This window comes from Oncorhynchus mykiss, chromosome 8, assembly GCF_013265735.2.
Source record: "Oncorhynchus mykiss isolate Arlee chromosome 8, USDA_OmykA_1.1, whole genome shotgun sequence".
NCBI classification, from domain to species: domain Eukaryota; kingdom Metazoa; phylum Chordata; class Actinopteri; order Salmoniformes; family Salmonidae; genus Oncorhynchus; species Oncorhynchus mykiss.
In genome coordinates, this window is record NC_048572.1 from 19,832,314 (window position 1) to 19,849,189 (window position 16,876).

The following is a 16,876-nucleotide window of genomic DNA, read 5'->3' on the forward strand; positions in this document are numbered from 1 at the left end:
CTATGAAAATAACATACGGTAGCTAAGGTACTTTAATAAGCAGTAACAGTAAGGTTAGGCTCCATACAAGTATTGGGCTAAGTGAAGGTTACTAATCAACATCACTACATCTGTATTTGAAAATGTTATATATTCTGAAGAGTGAACTATGGACACTCTTACTGAGAGTTGTGGCTGATTTGAGTGATGTATTGTTGTCTCTAGCTTCTTGCCCTTTGTGCTTTTGTCTGTGCCCAATAATGTTTGTTCCCTGTTTTTTGCTGCTGCCATGTTGTGTTTCTACTATGCTATGTTGTCTTAGGTCTCTCTTTATGTAGTGTTGTCTCTCTTGTCATGTGTGTTTTGTCCTATATTTGTTATTATTTATATATTTTTTTATCCAGCCCCCGTCCCCGACAAAGGCTTTTTGCCAGACCATCATTGTAAATAAGAATTTGTTCTAAAGTGACTTGCCTAGTTAAATAAAGGTCAAATAAAAAAGCTAGCTAATTTAAATTCCGTTTACAGACAAACAAATATAAAAGGTAACACGCTGCCTTGATTGTCAAAAACTGGTTCTAACGTTTGTTTTTGTCATAAGCGTATGTAATTTGATCATTTTGAGTATCCGTAGTCTTGTGTTTACATGTGTAGTGAGTTATGTTAGCTAGGAGTAAGCACACATTTTGCAGGTTTGCTGCAAAAAGTACCATTTAACTTTATGCTGAAAAAAATGCTGGACATTTTGTTTTTATTCTCTACCAAGCTAGCCTTTCAGTTTGCTAGCGACGTTACTAGCTAACTTGAATTAGACGTGTTTTAACAGATGACAGGAGCTAGTTAGCTAAAGGTCGCTAGCTAGCTAGTAATAAAAAGACTGAATGCTATGGCCTGGTCACTCGTGAGTTAACTATCCTTACTCCAAATGCTATGTAGTTAGCTGGTTAGTCTCATTTAGGTTGTCCTGCTCAGACTTCACTTCTTAAATCTATTAGAGGGCTTTGCCTGCTTCACAGAAAGCTTGCAGTCCGAGAACATCAATGTGCAAACTGCACGAAGCCCCACGCTAAATTTGACAAAGGAAGCTAATCAAAACGGTTTCTACTTTTCTGTATTTACCTCAAGGTCAGTTAACTTCTTTGGAATGCAGTCGGTCACTGGGACTGATTATGCTGTTGAGCTCGAGACGAGTAGCAAGGAACATGACAACGACCTCTTGCCGTCACCTGCACATGATCCATCGACTGATATAGTTGCTGCTGAGGAAAGTCACTTGCATTGCAATGTGAAGGAGCTCATCGCCCCTGGTAAGAAATATATATAACCTATTATCATCACAGAAATGCGCTAAATGAGTGGAACCTGGCCTCTTTGATTCCAAAGTTTGCGGGTGGGGCGTGACAGCTTTTCATTGACTCTGTGTAAAACAGCACCTTCGTCTTCCACATTGTAACTTGGAACAGCGATTGAGGAAGTCGACAAAACCATTCCATTGTTTCTGCAACTACATCCCCCTAACAAGCAAAGTTTACAATGTCTTCTACCCTCTTGTGGCTTTGAGACTCTATTGACTCTTGTCAAGGAGGAAAATGTAAGTAGTCCAACCTCAATGGAACATTGAAAGACTTAACTTCACTAGCTACTTGCTGTTTATTATCTATGCATAGTCACTTTACCCCTACCTAATGTACAAATTGCCTCGACTAACCTGCACCCTGCATATTGATTCGGTACTGGTACCCCCTTTATATAGCCTCATTATTGTTACTTGTTTGTTGTAAATATTTTCTTAAATGCGTTGTTGGTTAAGGGCTTGTAAGTAAGCATTTCACGGTAAGGTGAAACACCTGTTGTATTCGACCCATGTGACAAATTTAAAATGAGATTTGAAAAAGATAACTATTATTAGAGAATTGTGAGAACATTCTCTTCTCACTGTAACATCAAAGGTTAAGTGCATTCCATAGTCATTGGATGACATGCTGCACAAACAGATAGAGCCCCCTTATTTTTTTTTATATATATTTTTTCATCAAAGTACATTATATTGTTATGTACTGTCTTGGTGGTGGCCAGTTCCATGGCTTAATATCAGAAGTTCTAGGATCATCGCTCTAACACTGCATCATAAGAAACTGTTTGCATTCTCGTTGTTGTCAAAGCAACACAATGGATGGGGTGGAGTCACACCACAGCTGGTTGGTGGCACCTTAATTGGGAAGAATGGGCTCGCCTTAATGAGTGGAATGGTATCAAACACATGGTTTCCAGATGTTTGAATCCATTTACTCCGTACTGGACATTATTATGAGCCGTTCTCCCCTCCGCATCCTCCTGTGAGTCACACACATAATCCATTCAGTCAGACCATACATTTTACTATGAGCAGTTTTTTTTTTCTGTTGCTCAACTACTTTCAAGGAATAGCTTGTGTTCACTAGCTTCAAATATTCATTACATTCACCCAGAGTCTTGACGCGCTTTTGTTGGAAATTATGTCTGCGATATTTGGAGGATCCATCTTAGCCATTTGCATGCTGTCATCATCTCCCCCTTGTTCCTCAGAAAATGAAATAGTGAAGAGGATCAAGAAGAGACCCCAAAAGCCACGTGGAAGTAAACAGAAGTCCAAGTCATCAGAATGCTCTGACAATCTCATGTCAGAACTTCTATTCGCAGCTACAGCAATATGGAACAACCTTGGCTGTAAACAGTTTATGCCATTTTATTTATGCATTTGTATCTAGGTTAACTTAAATTAACATTTCCAGACTAATATAACATGGTTGTAACATACCTTTTTATAGAGAGAATGAGTTCAGTAGTTACCATGACAGGGCTCTATGCTGGTGGCAGCAACTCTTAAGTCTATAATGACTGGTTATTTGTAGTAGTTGCCAATTGATGCAAGGACCTTCCTTGTACCGCAGCTGCCCTTGAATTCAAATTTCCTCCAGCTGCCTAGTGGCGATAAATAATGCATTGTTGACTTGACTCGCGGTTGGTTTTACAGAAGGGCAGTCAAATCCAACTACAGAATAGCAGAATCACACATTTGTCTCCTGTAAAACACTAATCATTGTGCTACATTTCCCCTAGTTACCAAGCCAGAGGCCAATTTGAAGAAGAAGCGAAAGAGAGGTAGGTGGGTGTTTGGTTAGAGAGTGAGGAGGATGCAGAGAGAAAGAAAACATAAGGCCCAAACTACTTTGTTTCAATACCCATCACAAATCGTAAAGTACAATTTTATGATTTTTTTTTGTTTGTTTGTTGAAAAGTAAATGTTATATATTTATTTTGCAGTATTTCTTAAAAGTTTCTCCACATGAGCTCACTGATAATTGGAATAAATTACTGCTTGTTTCACTTTAAATGTGATCACAAGGCAACTGCTGGAACTGGATGGCCAGAGAGTGAATGGCATGCTCTACTTGTGCAGATCAGTGAAGGCCCTGGTGATGCAGAGGGACTCCAGACTCACTCGGGCTCTGGTGCCTGTAGCCAGTCTCCACATCACGCTGCTGGTGACCCACTTGGCCAGTCAAGAGGAAGTAAACTTGTGAGTATCTGCAGCTGATCTCACTTATTTCAACCAAACAGCCACCCTCTGTTTATAGATGGCAGAAGCTATATTCTGTCTGTTTCTTTATCCTACACATTTGCAGAGAGAACACTGATTTAAAATATAATTTGTCCATAGGTGAAAATATTCAGTGCAGTGTGGTATTTTCTGAAAACATACAATAAAACACAATGTAGGTAACCACTTCCACTTTCTTGAACCTCCATAGCCACTAAATATATAGTCCTAGAACTGTATCTCCCTATGACTAACACATGGCTACATGTCTGACTGTGTACACATTCCAGGAAATGTATATTTGCATCACTAAATACTGCAGGGGTAAATGTATGTATTAGCCTGACTGGCCGGTGTGTGACCGTGGTGGAAAGAGGATGAAGTAGAGAGAGAGCGAGGGAGGGATGGAGGGGATTAATGCTGTGCTCTGCTGACTGCAGGGCAGTGTGTGCAGTGGCCCAGATGAAGGCATCACTGCAGGACCTGCTGCGGGGGTGAGAGCTCATCCTGCCCTTCCACAGCATCGGACACTTCAGGAAGGTGGCGTTTTGTAGAGTTGGCCCAGGGAGAGATCCTTGTCAAACTGGTCCAGATCGCAGGTGGGTGCTACTGCTAGTCGGCTGCTGCTCCCCCACCCAACCCCCCTCTCCTTACTCTCTCGCTTCCCATTCTCCTCCACCTGCTTTCATCCCGTGTGTGGAGTCTTTGCAGTCACTCACCGTGCCTTTCTAGCTGTATATTGATGTGAGTTGTGCTGCCAATTTTAGAATAAATCTGTGTATAAGAGCATTGTTTTTAGCCATTTTAAATGGTATGCTTTCATAAATGAATATTTAAGCTGCAATATCAATTATTTATACAGCACATTTCAGACATGGAATGCAACGCAATGTGCGTCACGGGGGGGGCGGATAATCAAATTAACAATGAAAATAACTTAAATATTTACTACATAAAAGGATAAACTAAAGAATAACAATTAAAAACTGAATGACTAAAAAGCAGCCTAAGGAAAAGTGACGCTAAAAAGGTGTGTTTCAGTCCCGCTTTACTCAGTAATTTGTTGAAACACCTTTGGCAGCGATTACAGCCTCGAGTAGCTTCTTACCCAAGAAGACAAGCTTGGCACACCTTTATATGGGAAGTTTATCACATGCTTCTCTGCAGATCCTCTCAAGCTCTGTCAGGTTGGATGGGGAGCGTCGCTGCACAGCTATTTTCAGGTCTCTCCAGAGATGTTTGATCTGGTTCAAGTCCGGGCTCTGGCTGGGCCACTCAAGGACATTCAGAGACTTGTCCCAAAGCTGTGTGCTTAGGATCAATGTCCTGTTGGAAGGTGATCCTTCGCCCCAGTCTGGGAACCTGCTCCAGAGTGCCCAGGACTTCATCAAGGATCTCTCTGTACTTTACTCCGTTCATCTTTCCCCCGATGCTGACTAGTCTCCCAGTCTCTGCCGCTGAAAACATCCCCACAGCATGATGCTGCCAGCATCATGCTTCACCGTAGGGATGGTGCCAGGTGCCAGATGTGACGCTTGGCATTCAGGCAAAAGTGTTCAATCTTGGTCTCATCAGACCAGAGAATCTTGTTTGTCATGGTCTGAGTCCTTTAGGTGTGTTTTGGCAAGCTCCAAGCGGGCTGCCACTCTACCGTAAAGGCCTGATTGGTGGAGTGCTGCAGAGATTGTGGAAGGTTCTCCCATCTCCACATAGGAACACTGGAGCTCTGTCAGTGACCATCGGGTTCTTGGTCACCTCCCTGACCAAGGCCCTTCTCCCCCGATTGCTCAATTTGGCTGGGCGACCAGCTCAAGGAAGAGTCTTGGTGGTTCCAAACTTCTTCCATTTAAGAATGATGGAGGCCTCTGTGTTCTTGGACCTTCAATGCCTGTAGATCTGTGCCTCGACACAATCCTGTCTCGGCGCTCTACAGACTTCCTTCGACCTCATAGCTTGGTTTTTGCTCTGACATGCACTGTCAACAGTGTGACCGTTTTTTATATAGACAAGTGTGTGCCTTTCCAAATCATGTCCAATCAATTGATTTTACCAAGTTGTAGAAACATCAAGGGTGATCAATGGAAACGGGATGCACGTTAGCTCAATTGGATCTCATACCAAATGGTCTGAATACTTGTAAGTATTCATTATGGGGTATTGGTTGTAGGTTGATGCGGGAAAATGTTGTTAATACATTTGAGTAATGATGTAACGTAACAACATTTGAAAGAAGGCAAGGGATCTGAGTACTTTCTGAAATCACTATGTATGAACTGCACAACATGGAACCTTGTGGAACGCCACATGTGATATGTTATCTCTGAGTTATGTTCAAGTGTGACACTAATGGTTAAATAGGTCCTAAACCAATTTAGGACCGGAGGATGTAACTTTTTGGGCGACCTGATCAAATTCACATTTTAATATTTTTTTATTTATTTCACCTTTATTTAACTAGGTAGGCTAGTTGAGAACAAGTTCTCATTTACAACTGCGACCTGACCAAGATGAAGCATAGCAATTCGACACATACAACAACAGTTACACATGGAATAAACAAAACAGTCAATAATACAGTAGAAGAAAACAAAAAGTCTATATACAATGAGTGCAAATGAGGTAAGATAAGGGAGTTAAGGCAATAAATAGGCCATGGTGGCGAAGTAATTACAATATAGCAATTAAACACTGGAATGGTAGATGTGCAGAAGATGAATGTGCAAGTAGAGATATTGGGGTGCAAAGGAGCAAGATAAATAAATAAATACTGTATAGGGATGAGGTAGGTAGATAGATGGGCTATGTGCAGTGATCTGTGAGATGCTCTGGCAGCTGGTGCTTAAAGCTAGTGAGGGAGTTATGAATTTCGAGGTGCATATTGAAGATATTGGACTAACTGTCCATTTTACTTTTCATCAGCCAACAAGATGAGTAGGCCTAACGAACAGCAAAAACACTAGCCTATGTCAGTCTACTATCTCTCATAGTACAAAAGTTGACATTCTGTCCCAATCCCAAATTTAATACCACTTGCATCAACCTTTTTTACGCAATGTATGCATGAGATCACAACATTTAGCTTAAAATGTTGATAGCCTAATAGTGTATTTCTTCACAAGCCAGTTATGCGCTCATTGTAGTAGGCTATAAGCGCAAATGTTCCATTAGCAGAAGTGACTGCAAATGAAATTATGCATGTAATACTTTTATTATAAAGGTGCATTTTTATGGTGACAATGATCTTCCCCAAACTTTAAAACGCACTCGCTGCTTATGTATGCCAGTTAGGCTTGTTACGAACTGTCTCGTAGCCCGTAAAAAAAGGGAGAAAACGTTGAGATAACGGCATAACAAAATATATTTATTAAACTTAACTATATGATTAACTGTGTGTGTATATAGATGGTGTTGAGAGGTGCCATAACAAATGAACTCAAAGAAGCCCCAAATTGCCACAACTAAAAACAAGTGTGTCTGCGTGGAGAGAGTCTCTTCAATGTATGGGGGAAAAGGCGTATTTATTTATACCCGGAACACACCTGAGCCCAGGGGTGTCCCATGTTGCTGACGACCTTCCCGGCTCCGCCCACCGACATCCTGTACGAGCAGACAGAGTGGGAGGGTTGTCACAGGCTCAACACCCCTTGTAAAGCGGATTAAGGTGCTTAATTTTAAGAAGTTATGTTCTCTAGTTGTGATCCAAACCATATCAAGACTATGGGCTAGGCTACATGAGGTGTGCGCGTATGATTCGAAAAAGTAATTAAAAAAAATATAGGTTAATATTGTCACCCTTCAGACTATTCTTGATTTAATCTTGTTTTTACATATACTAAATAATATATGTGAAATTTGTTTTGATTTAGAATGGACCGTTATCATGCACCTGTATCAAAACCGGGGTAGCGAGAAAAGATAAGTGTCACCTATGCACTTAAATGGCGAATGGAGGAAGCTTTCCCGTGGTTAATTTGTGCCAGCCAGGTAGGCTATACTCCTGTTGTAAAGAAAAGCAATGTGCTTAATATTAGGGAAGTTGAGATATAGAAAGCTGATGGGATACTTTATTTTTTATAGAAGCCATCACGTAATTGCATAGCCTATAGATATGTTGCGCAACATGAGCTCATGGGCTCTCATGAAATGTTTGATTACATTTGCATTGATGTCACAGTGATTAGAGGGCTGCGTACCAGGCAGTTAGCACGTTTGGTTGGCTGCTCATGACCATCAGAGCTTGGAGAAGCCTACTTACCGTGACTTAACTGGCGGTCACTTGTCTTCACTTGCCTTCGTGACTGGGAGTAATACGGTCACCACAACAGCTCTAGTCATAGATCAGTTATTGTCATTGAAAGCAAGTCTAAGAAGCGGTAGATCTGTTCAGTGGGCACTTTTTCTGCTTCTATGTTTTTGTTTTTGCATCTTTCAGTTTTGTGCACCGGCTGAAAATACAATTATTTGTAGTTATGGAAAATGTATTTCACACAATGTTTGTCTACACTATACTTGTTTGTTTTGTCACAAACTGAAATGTGGCTTACTTCCAATTATAGCAACCACAGAATGGTGGAGCTATTTCTGCATTATAGTGCATCTTAAATGTTTTGCTTTTTTTTCTTGCATAATCAAAATCTGATATCTTTATTATTTTGTACTTTTTAGATATTACAAGCTTTTTCCAATGAGGCTGTGCTTTTTTAGATGGAGAAAGCTTCCCTAAATAGAGACACTAACAGATTATCAGCTGCTGTCTTTTACTGCCCATTTGTGTTCTTCCACTAACCCCTATACCCCCGCCCTCTCCTCCTATTGATTATCTCCTTGTCTTACACCACTCTGGCTTAAAGTTGCTCTCTCCCTCGTGGTCCTGAACTACAAATAGATCTGCTGTTGTTTTTCCCATCACCCTCGCTCTGTCTCTGGTCATTTGCGCCAGGTCTTGTGAGGAAACCGTTTGAAGAGAAATGCATCTCGTCTGGTGACCGCAAAGCCTTCAAGCCTCACCTTCCCTTCATGAAGCTGTCCAAAACTCCTCCTCTACACAGTCAGGTGAGCCTCCTCACTCTTGCTGGAACGATATGCATAGAGAAAACACAGCTGTGTGGAGATCTAGCGCAGCTTCACTATCCCTTCTTACTGGCAACCTTCTCTGCCTTTGCGGGATACCTTATTTGGTTGTGTAGGTAAGATTGTTAGAGAATTCAAAGCCAAGTGTGTGTGTGTATTTATTCTGTCTTTCATATCAATTTACGCAATTTACCCTGCAAGACCAAAGTCCTTATGATAATGTCATTGATTATAATAATGTTTAGATTATCATGAAATAAGTCTGATCATGCACATTCAGTGACTTAGGAATGAAAATCAGTAGTTGTAATAATACAATATACTTGACAGTTTTTTTTTTATAAATGTAACCTTTATTTAGCTTGGCAAGTCAGTTCAGAACAAATTCATATTTACAATGACGGCCAAACTGGCACGACGCTGGGCCAATTGTGCGCCGCCGTATGGGACTCCAATCACGGCTGGATGTGATAGTCTGGATATGCTTTGATACTGTTAAGTTTATAAATGGCTTACACTATCTTTATACTAAGTCACTGTCCCATGGCAGGAAGAAGGCCCTTTGATCAAATTGTGAACCATGACATTCACTCAGGTTGAGTGAATTTGTAGCAGCGGTTCACTGTGTGACATGTTTACCGTCCTGGCTGAGTGAATGATGGTTATGGCAGTCGATGTACAGTGGTCTGGCAAGGGGAGGAGGGATGAGGAGCATTTGACCTGGAGGGGGGGGTAGTAGGAGGGGAAGATGGACGCTCCCTGTTTTATCGGTTTGTTGGCAGTGGATGACCTATTTCCTGCTGGTGTTATCGTTCCCACCAGACAACAGGCAGCCTAGAGAATACTTTGTTACTGTGTGGGGTCAGGGTGGATGGGTGTGTTCTGAAACATCCATATCTGGTCAGATGTGACATTGTGCACATCCCCATGTCTGTCTGTGTTGTCTCCCAGGGTTTAAAGAAGCTGTACTCTGACTACGCTCGTCACCACTTTGGAAATGAGAGGGTGTTCAGACTGGCCCTCTGCTCAATGGTGAAGAAAAAGACCCCAGATGGATTCTACCACCGAGGTCAGTTTTGGTGAGTAGAAACATGAGGCAGACTTGAAAAAATTGTAACTGAAAATCTCATCTGCTGTCCGCATTGACATAATTTAGAATTCAAAGAGATGAACACAACATGTTTTGCTTCATACCTACTGTACCACTTCAATATCACATGAATTATGCACATAACTTGATTTACTCCAAAACTTGGGAGGTAAACTAAACCTGAGGAAAGTCCAAATATCATAATACAGACTAATAGTGAGTACAGTGGGGATTTTCTTACTGGGATTTAATATTTATCCTAGAAAAAATTCCAGAACCAGTTCATATAATGTGATGTAGCAAGGGATGTTATTGTTTTTTAGCCTAGATTTTATTTTCAAACTGCCCCTTGATGTTACTGAATGGAATTCTTGCGGGTTGCTTTGTTTTTATTTTGACCAGCAGAGGGAGTTTATCATCTTTTTTTAGGTGATTGTCTGTGAGGGTGGTGCTTTTCCTGGTCAACTCTTTACCCAGGGACTAACATTAGGAGGTTTAAGATGCTTGTTGTTCAGACCTGCCTTGATATTCCTCAGAGGTTTGTTCTGACAATCAATAGACACTCATAATCAAGACAGAATTGGTGGGGATTGTGTTTTGTGGCTTTTAGTACTTGTTTTTTGTTCGAATTCCCTGCTTGCTTTCTTTGGATTTATAAATTATTTGTGGATGATGTTCTTCTCTGGGAACAAGTGTCCTTGTCAGCCGTTCACTTCGTGTTCCATTTTGACTGAGTAAACCACAGAACCGACCTTTTTTTGAATTAGCCTAATTGTTTAAAAACCCAGGAATGTTTATGTTTGGCCTCCAACTTCTGGAGATTTTAGTTTTTGCTCTTAAAGCCACTTAAAAACAAGCTTGGCAAAAGTCGAATGCACCCGCGGTGAGAGAAATATTTTGTGTGAGATCAGCTAAAGGCTTGGAATTCATTAGCCAGTACACAGAGCTGACGAGGGAAGAAGCATTGTGGGAACAGGGCAGCCTAATTCATGTGCACTGACTGTCTCCACTGTGCGCTCCTCTGGCTGTGTGTGTTAAGTCTGCTTTTTAAGACGATCAGGAACAAGTTAATTTTGCTTCAGATTGCTGTCTAACAGCCTGTGAAATTGGTGGTACTTGGAATAGACTTGTTCTGCATATCAAATATGTACCATTCCACTGGGCACAGACGTCAATTCAATGTCTATTCCACGTTGGTTCAACGTCATTTTATTGGAAAGACGTGGATTCAACCAGTGTGTGTGCTTAGTGTGATGTATGTAGGGTCGACAACAAAACATTAAAATATGGTTTGGCTATTATGGTTTGGCTATAGCCTAGACCTTGTTCATCTGTAATTAGTCCACAGAGCTTTTGGTTGGTCTACATGACTAACATGGAAATGTCTAAAAGCATCCAGTTGAGAGCAACATGGCTCCAATATAAATGCTATATTAATTTGCCTGGTACTCCGGGTTGGTCTGGAAGGACTCCAACTGGATCAGGAAACTGTCAGCGGCGGACAGGCTATAAATTGGAAGGGTGTTGATTTAGGAGGGTGTGTTTGTTATACATTACAGAAATAGAGCTCAGCTCCATGGCCAATTTCTCATTTGAAAACAACCTGTAAACACACACAAATAAAATATGACTGATATTACGATGAAGATAGAATTGGGATTGGTGTGCACATACACACTGGTGTGAGTTGATTAGTCCATATATAGTATATTATTCTCTTGTCTCCGTCAGCTGTCACTTGGACTCATGAAGGCTATGGTTGGGTAGCAGTGTCAGCTAGGCAAGCTCTCCAGGACTTTCCCACTAGATGTGTGTAGTTGGCAGGTCGGGGATCTCTCCCCAGCCCTCTGATCTCTACTAGCTGCTCCCAGCACTGGCCTAGGTCCTGTGGGGACTGTGGGCCACTGAGCTGGCCTTGTGATGGGATGGCCCCCCTCCCCTGACTGAGTCAGACTGGTGTCACAGACAGGACGCAGCACACTGAGGGTTCCCTCTCTCTCACCTCACACAAGCAGCCAGCTGTGAAACCCATGTCAAGGAGCTGACAGTACTGTTGCCGTACTCACCCTCTAAGGTTGGGGCAAGAGGTTAACCCATGTATGTGTGAGACTTAGATTTGATAGTGTTACTATGTTGTGAATATGACTCTGTTTTGTGCGAACCGCCAAGGATGCTGCAGGCTGGTTCCTCTCATATTATGGATTATACGCAAATTCATTATTCACTCTGCTGTCTGAGAAACTGCTATGTATTGATTAGGAAATTGATTTTAGGGTGGCTGAATGTCATGTTGTTTTTAGTTGAATATGGGGGGGTCGCACTCTCAATTTCGGTTGAAGGATCTACAATCACGCCTGACAAGGCCAATGAAATCGGCCTCTCGCTGGAAGCCGCACCTTCCACAGGTGATAAGCGTTCATTCCTTCAACTCAGGAACGATTCACGGCACTAAAACAATTGCAAAACAAGACGGTCTTAGGTTGCACCAACTAAACTGTCCCATAGTGGTAGAGCCTATTCACCCCCTGGATGTTGTGTGTCTGAGCCTTGCGAGGGTTAACACGATTAAATGTTTTTCTCACGTTGGCCATGGAGAAGGGAGGGGGGTGGTCGCAGTCCTTGTTAGCGGGCTGCGACGGTGGCAATGTATTATCCTCAAAGCGGGCAAAGAAGGTGTTTAGTTTGTCTGGTAGCATGACGTCGGTGTCCCTGGCGTGGCTGGATTCCTTTTTGTAGTCCGTGATTTCCTGTAGACCCTGCCCCATACGTCTCGTGTCTGAGCCGTTGAATTGCGACTCCACCATGTCCCTGTACTGGCATTTTGCTTGTTTGATTTCCTTGCGGAGGGAATAACTACACTGTTTATATTCAGACATATTCCCAGACCTCTTTCCATGGTTAAATGCGGTGGATCGCGCTTTCAGTTTTGTGCGAATGCTGCCATACATCAACAGTTTCTGGTTAGGGTAGGTTTTAATAGTCAGTGGGTACAATATCTCCAATGTACTTCTTTATAAACGCACTCACGTAGGTCGATGTTGTTCTCAGAGGCTGACAGGAACATATTCCAGTCCGCATGATCTAAACAATCTTGCGGACCAGTGTTGAAAGGTTCTCATCACTGGTACATCCTGTTTGAGTTTTTGCCTAAAAGACGGAAGGAGAAAGATGGCGTCGTGGTTGGATTTGACGAACAGAGTGTTGGGGAGGGCTTTGTATGCGTCACAGAAGTTAGAGTAGAAGTGGTCGAGGGTGTTGCGCATGCGTGTAGCGCAATCAATATGCTTGAATATCGGTAGACTTGTTCGCATATTTGCTTTGTTAAAATCCCCAGCGACAATAAATGCAGCCTCAGGATGCATAGTTTCCAGTTTGCATGTAGTCCAGTGACGTTCTTTGATGGCCTTCTTGGTATCTGCTTGAGGGGGAATGTACACAGCTGCGACTATAACTGACAAGAATTCTCTTGGTAGGTAGAATTGCCGGCACTTGATTGTAAGGAATTCTAGATCGGGTGAGCAGAAGGCCTTGAGTTCCTTTATGTTATGATTACACAATGAGTCGTTAATCATAAAGCATACACAACCGCCAGGCCTTTCCCAGAGAGGTGTTTATCTCTGTCGGTGCGATGCATGGAGGTGTCTGAACCGATTCCGACAACATATCCCGAGAGAGCCATGTTTCCGTGAAACAGTATGTTACAATCTGACTCTGGAAGGCAACCCTTGCTCAAATTTCATCTACCTTGTTGTCAAGAGACAGGACATTGGCTAGTAGTATACTCGTGCACACCGCTCCCGTCTACGGGGCGTGGCCAGGTGGCCGCTTCATCTGCCCCTTCTGCGGCTTCGTTGTTTTGGGTTGCCTACTGGAATTACCTCCGTTGTCCTGGGTGGTGGTCCAAACAGAGGTCTCCACTTCGGGAAAGTCGTATTCCTGGTCGTAATGTCGGTAAATTGAAGTTGCTCTCATATCCAGTAGTTCTTCCCAGCTGTGTGTAATAAGACTTAAGATTTCCTGGGGTAACAATGTAAGAAATTATACATTTAAAAAAAATAATAATAATAATATTACTGCGTAGTTTCCTAAGAACTCGAAGCGACCATCTCTCTCGGTGCCATACCATCCACCTGACAAGTGGGGAAAGCTGACTAAACAGCATGCTCATTACACAGGTGCACCTTTTGCTGGAGACAATAGGCCACTGTAAAATGTGCAGTTTTGTCAACACAATGCCACAGATGTCTCCAGTTTTGATGGAGAGTGCAATTGGCATGCTGACTGCAGGAATGTCCACCAGAGCTGTTGCCAGATAATTCAATCTTAATTTCTCTGCCATATGCCACCTCCAACGTCGTTTTAGGTAATTTGGCAGTATGTCCAACCGGCCTCAACCGCAGATCACATGTAACCAGCCCAGGACCTCCACATCCGGCTTCTTCACCTGCAGACAGCTGATGAAGCTGTGGGTTTGCACAACCAAAGAATTTCTGCAAAAACTGTCAAACTGTCTCAGGGAAGCTCATCTGTTTTACTGGTCGTCCTCACCAGGGCCTTGACCTGACTGCAGTTTGGCGTCGTAACTGACTTCAGTGGTCAAATGCTCACCTTCGATGACCACTGGCACGCTGGAGAACTGTACTCTTCGCGGATGACTCCCGGCTTCAACTGGAACGGGCAGATTTGGGCGAGCAGTTTGCTGAAGTCAATGTTGTGAACAGAGTGCCCCATGGTGGCGGTGTGGTTATGGTATGGGCAGGCATAAGCTATGGACAATTAACTATTTGATGGCTATTTGAATGCTCAGCGATAGCGTGACGAGATCCCAAGGTCCATTGTCCTTCCATTTATCCGCCTCCATTACGTCACAAGGCTATGTATGCAATTCCTGTAAGCTGAAAATATCCCAGTTCTCCCATGGCCTGCATATTCACCAGACATGTTACCCATTAAGCACGTTTGGGATTCTCTGGATCGACATGTACGACAGCGCGTTCCAGTTCCTGCCAATATACAGCAACTTTGCACAGCCATTGAAGAGGAGTGGGACAACATTCCACAGGCCACAATCAATAGCTTGAGCAACTCTATGCGAAGGAGATGTGTTGTGTCGCATGAGGCAAATGGTAGCCCACCACATACTGTGTTTTTTTTTTTTTTAAGGTATCTGATCAACAAATGCATATCTGTATTCCCAGTAATGTGAAATCCATAGATTAGGGCCTCAATTTATTTCAATTGACTGCTTTCCTTTTATGAACTCAAACTTAATACTATCTTTGAAATTGTTGCATTTCATTTTTTTCTGTATATTATATGCTATTGATACTATTGATTCCACTACCCATTTTATATATGTAAGTAGTCTATTACTGTCTACTGGATGCTTCCTCTTCTACCTCTTTATTCTTTTACTTATTAATTTAATGTACTGTATTGTTGAGGGAGCTTGCGCATAAGCATTTTGCTGCACCTTTTACACCTGCTGTAAACTGTGACGAATACATTTGATTTTGTCAGCGCACTAGCGGTAGGTCGTGTGGGTGAATGTGGCGAGAGGAGCGTGCTAATGGTAACTTAATTTTTTAAAATTATTAATTATTATAAGCTGGGTGGTTCTAGCCCTGAATGCTGATAGGCTGAAAACTGTTGTATACCACTGGTATGACAAAACATTTATTTTTACTCTTGTTATTACGTTGGTAACAGTTTATAATAGCAATAAGGCATCTCAGGGGTTTGTGGTATATGGCCAATATAGCATGGCTAAGGGCTGTATCCAGGACCAGCCCTTAGCCATAGTATAATGGCCATTTACCACAAACCCCTAAGATGCCTTATTGCTTAAATGTACTGCATTGCTGAGGGAGCTAGCACACAGGGCAAAATGCTTATCTTTTACACCTGCTGTAAACTATGTGACGAATGCATTTGATTTTACATTTTGTCAGCAGACTAGCAGAAGGTAGTGTAGGTGAATTTGGCGAGAGGTGTGCTACTGGTGGGTTCTTGAAAAATAGGGGTAGGGTTGTAGAGAATCGAAAGACCATGAATGTAATAAGAAATCTTAGGTGCTGGCTTAAGGCCAGTAGCAACCACTACAGAATGGCTGATCAGAACAAGGATGAGACGAACAAGGATAAGGAGTTTAATGGAAGATGTCCACATTCACACACATCTGACCACTCATGGTTCAGTTAACTGAGACTCATGTCCAGTGAGAACTTGAAGTCGACCAATTATGATTTTTCAACGTCGATACCATTTATTGGAGGACCAAAAATGGCCGATGATGATTAATCTGCTTTTTTAATATTTTGTAATAATGACAATTACAACAATACTGAATGAATAGTGAACACTTTTATTTTAACTTAATATAATACATGAATATAATATATTTAGTCTAAAATAAATAATGAAACAATGCTGAATTTGGTTTAAATAATGCAAAAACAGTGTTGAAGAAAGTAAAAGTGCAATATGTGCCATGTAAAAAAAGCGACCGTTTAAGTTCTTTGCTCAGTACATATGAAAGCTGGTGGTTCAATATTCCCAGTTAAGAAGTTATAGGTTGTAGTTATTATATGAATTATGACGCGTTGACTTTCTCTCTATACCATTTATATTTCATATACCTTTGACTATTGGATGTTCTAATAGGCACTTTAGTATTGCCAGCCTAATCTCGGGAGTTGATAGGCTTGAAGTCATAAACAGCCATGCTTGAAGCACAGCGCTAAGAGCTGCTGGCAAACGCAGTAAAGTTTGAATTAATGGTTATGAGCCTGCTGCTGCCTACCACCGCTCAGTCTGACTCCTTTATCAAATCATAGGCTTAATTATAATATAATAAACACAGAAATATGAGCCTTTGGTCATTCATTTGGTCAAATCCAGAAACTATCATTTCAGAAACAAAACGTTTTATTCATTCAGTGAAATACGGAACCGTTCCATATTTTATCGAAGTCTAGATATTGCTGTTACATTGCACAACCTACAATGTTATGTCATAATTATGTAAAATTCATGTTTCTGACTACAAAGCGTGCTGGGGCCATAGACTAACAAACTGAAATCCCGGGAATCAAGGCTGCTGACAGGCTGAACGAGATGTGGTGGTGATTATTTCGTGTGACATTGACAAATAAGAC

The 16,876-nt window shown here is 41.9% G+C and overlaps 1 protein-coding gene across 11 annotated transcripts in view; it reads left to right on the forward strand.

Annotated features, from left to right (window-relative positions):
* The first annotated feature begins 577 nt into the window (after positions 1–577).
* akap7 (A kinase (PRKA) anchor protein 7) overlaps positions 578–16,876 on the forward strand; it is a 29,136-nt gene continuing 12,837 nt past the window's right edge. For 2 of the 11 annotated variants that reach the window (XR_002474409.2, XM_036984965.1), the window contains exons 1-8: positions 578–880; positions 1,105–1,570; positions 3,079–3,120; positions 3,419–3,538; positions 4,000–4,158; positions 7,426–7,543; positions 8,499–8,611; positions 9,581–9,698. Coding sequence is in view for 10 of the 11 variants with exons in the window: in XM_036984965.1 (XP_036840860.1) it covers positions 7,498–7,543; positions 8,499–8,611; positions 9,581–9,698 (277 nt within the window). In the remaining variant the exon portion in view is untranslated. Of the gene's footprint in view, positions 881–997; positions 3,121–3,418; positions 3,539–3,999; positions 4,159–7,425; positions 8,612–9,580; positions 9,709–16,876 lie in introns of those variants that run through there. The other 9 variants (XM_036984972.1, XM_036984973.1, XM_036984970.1 and 6 more) reach the window with 8 other exon arrangements.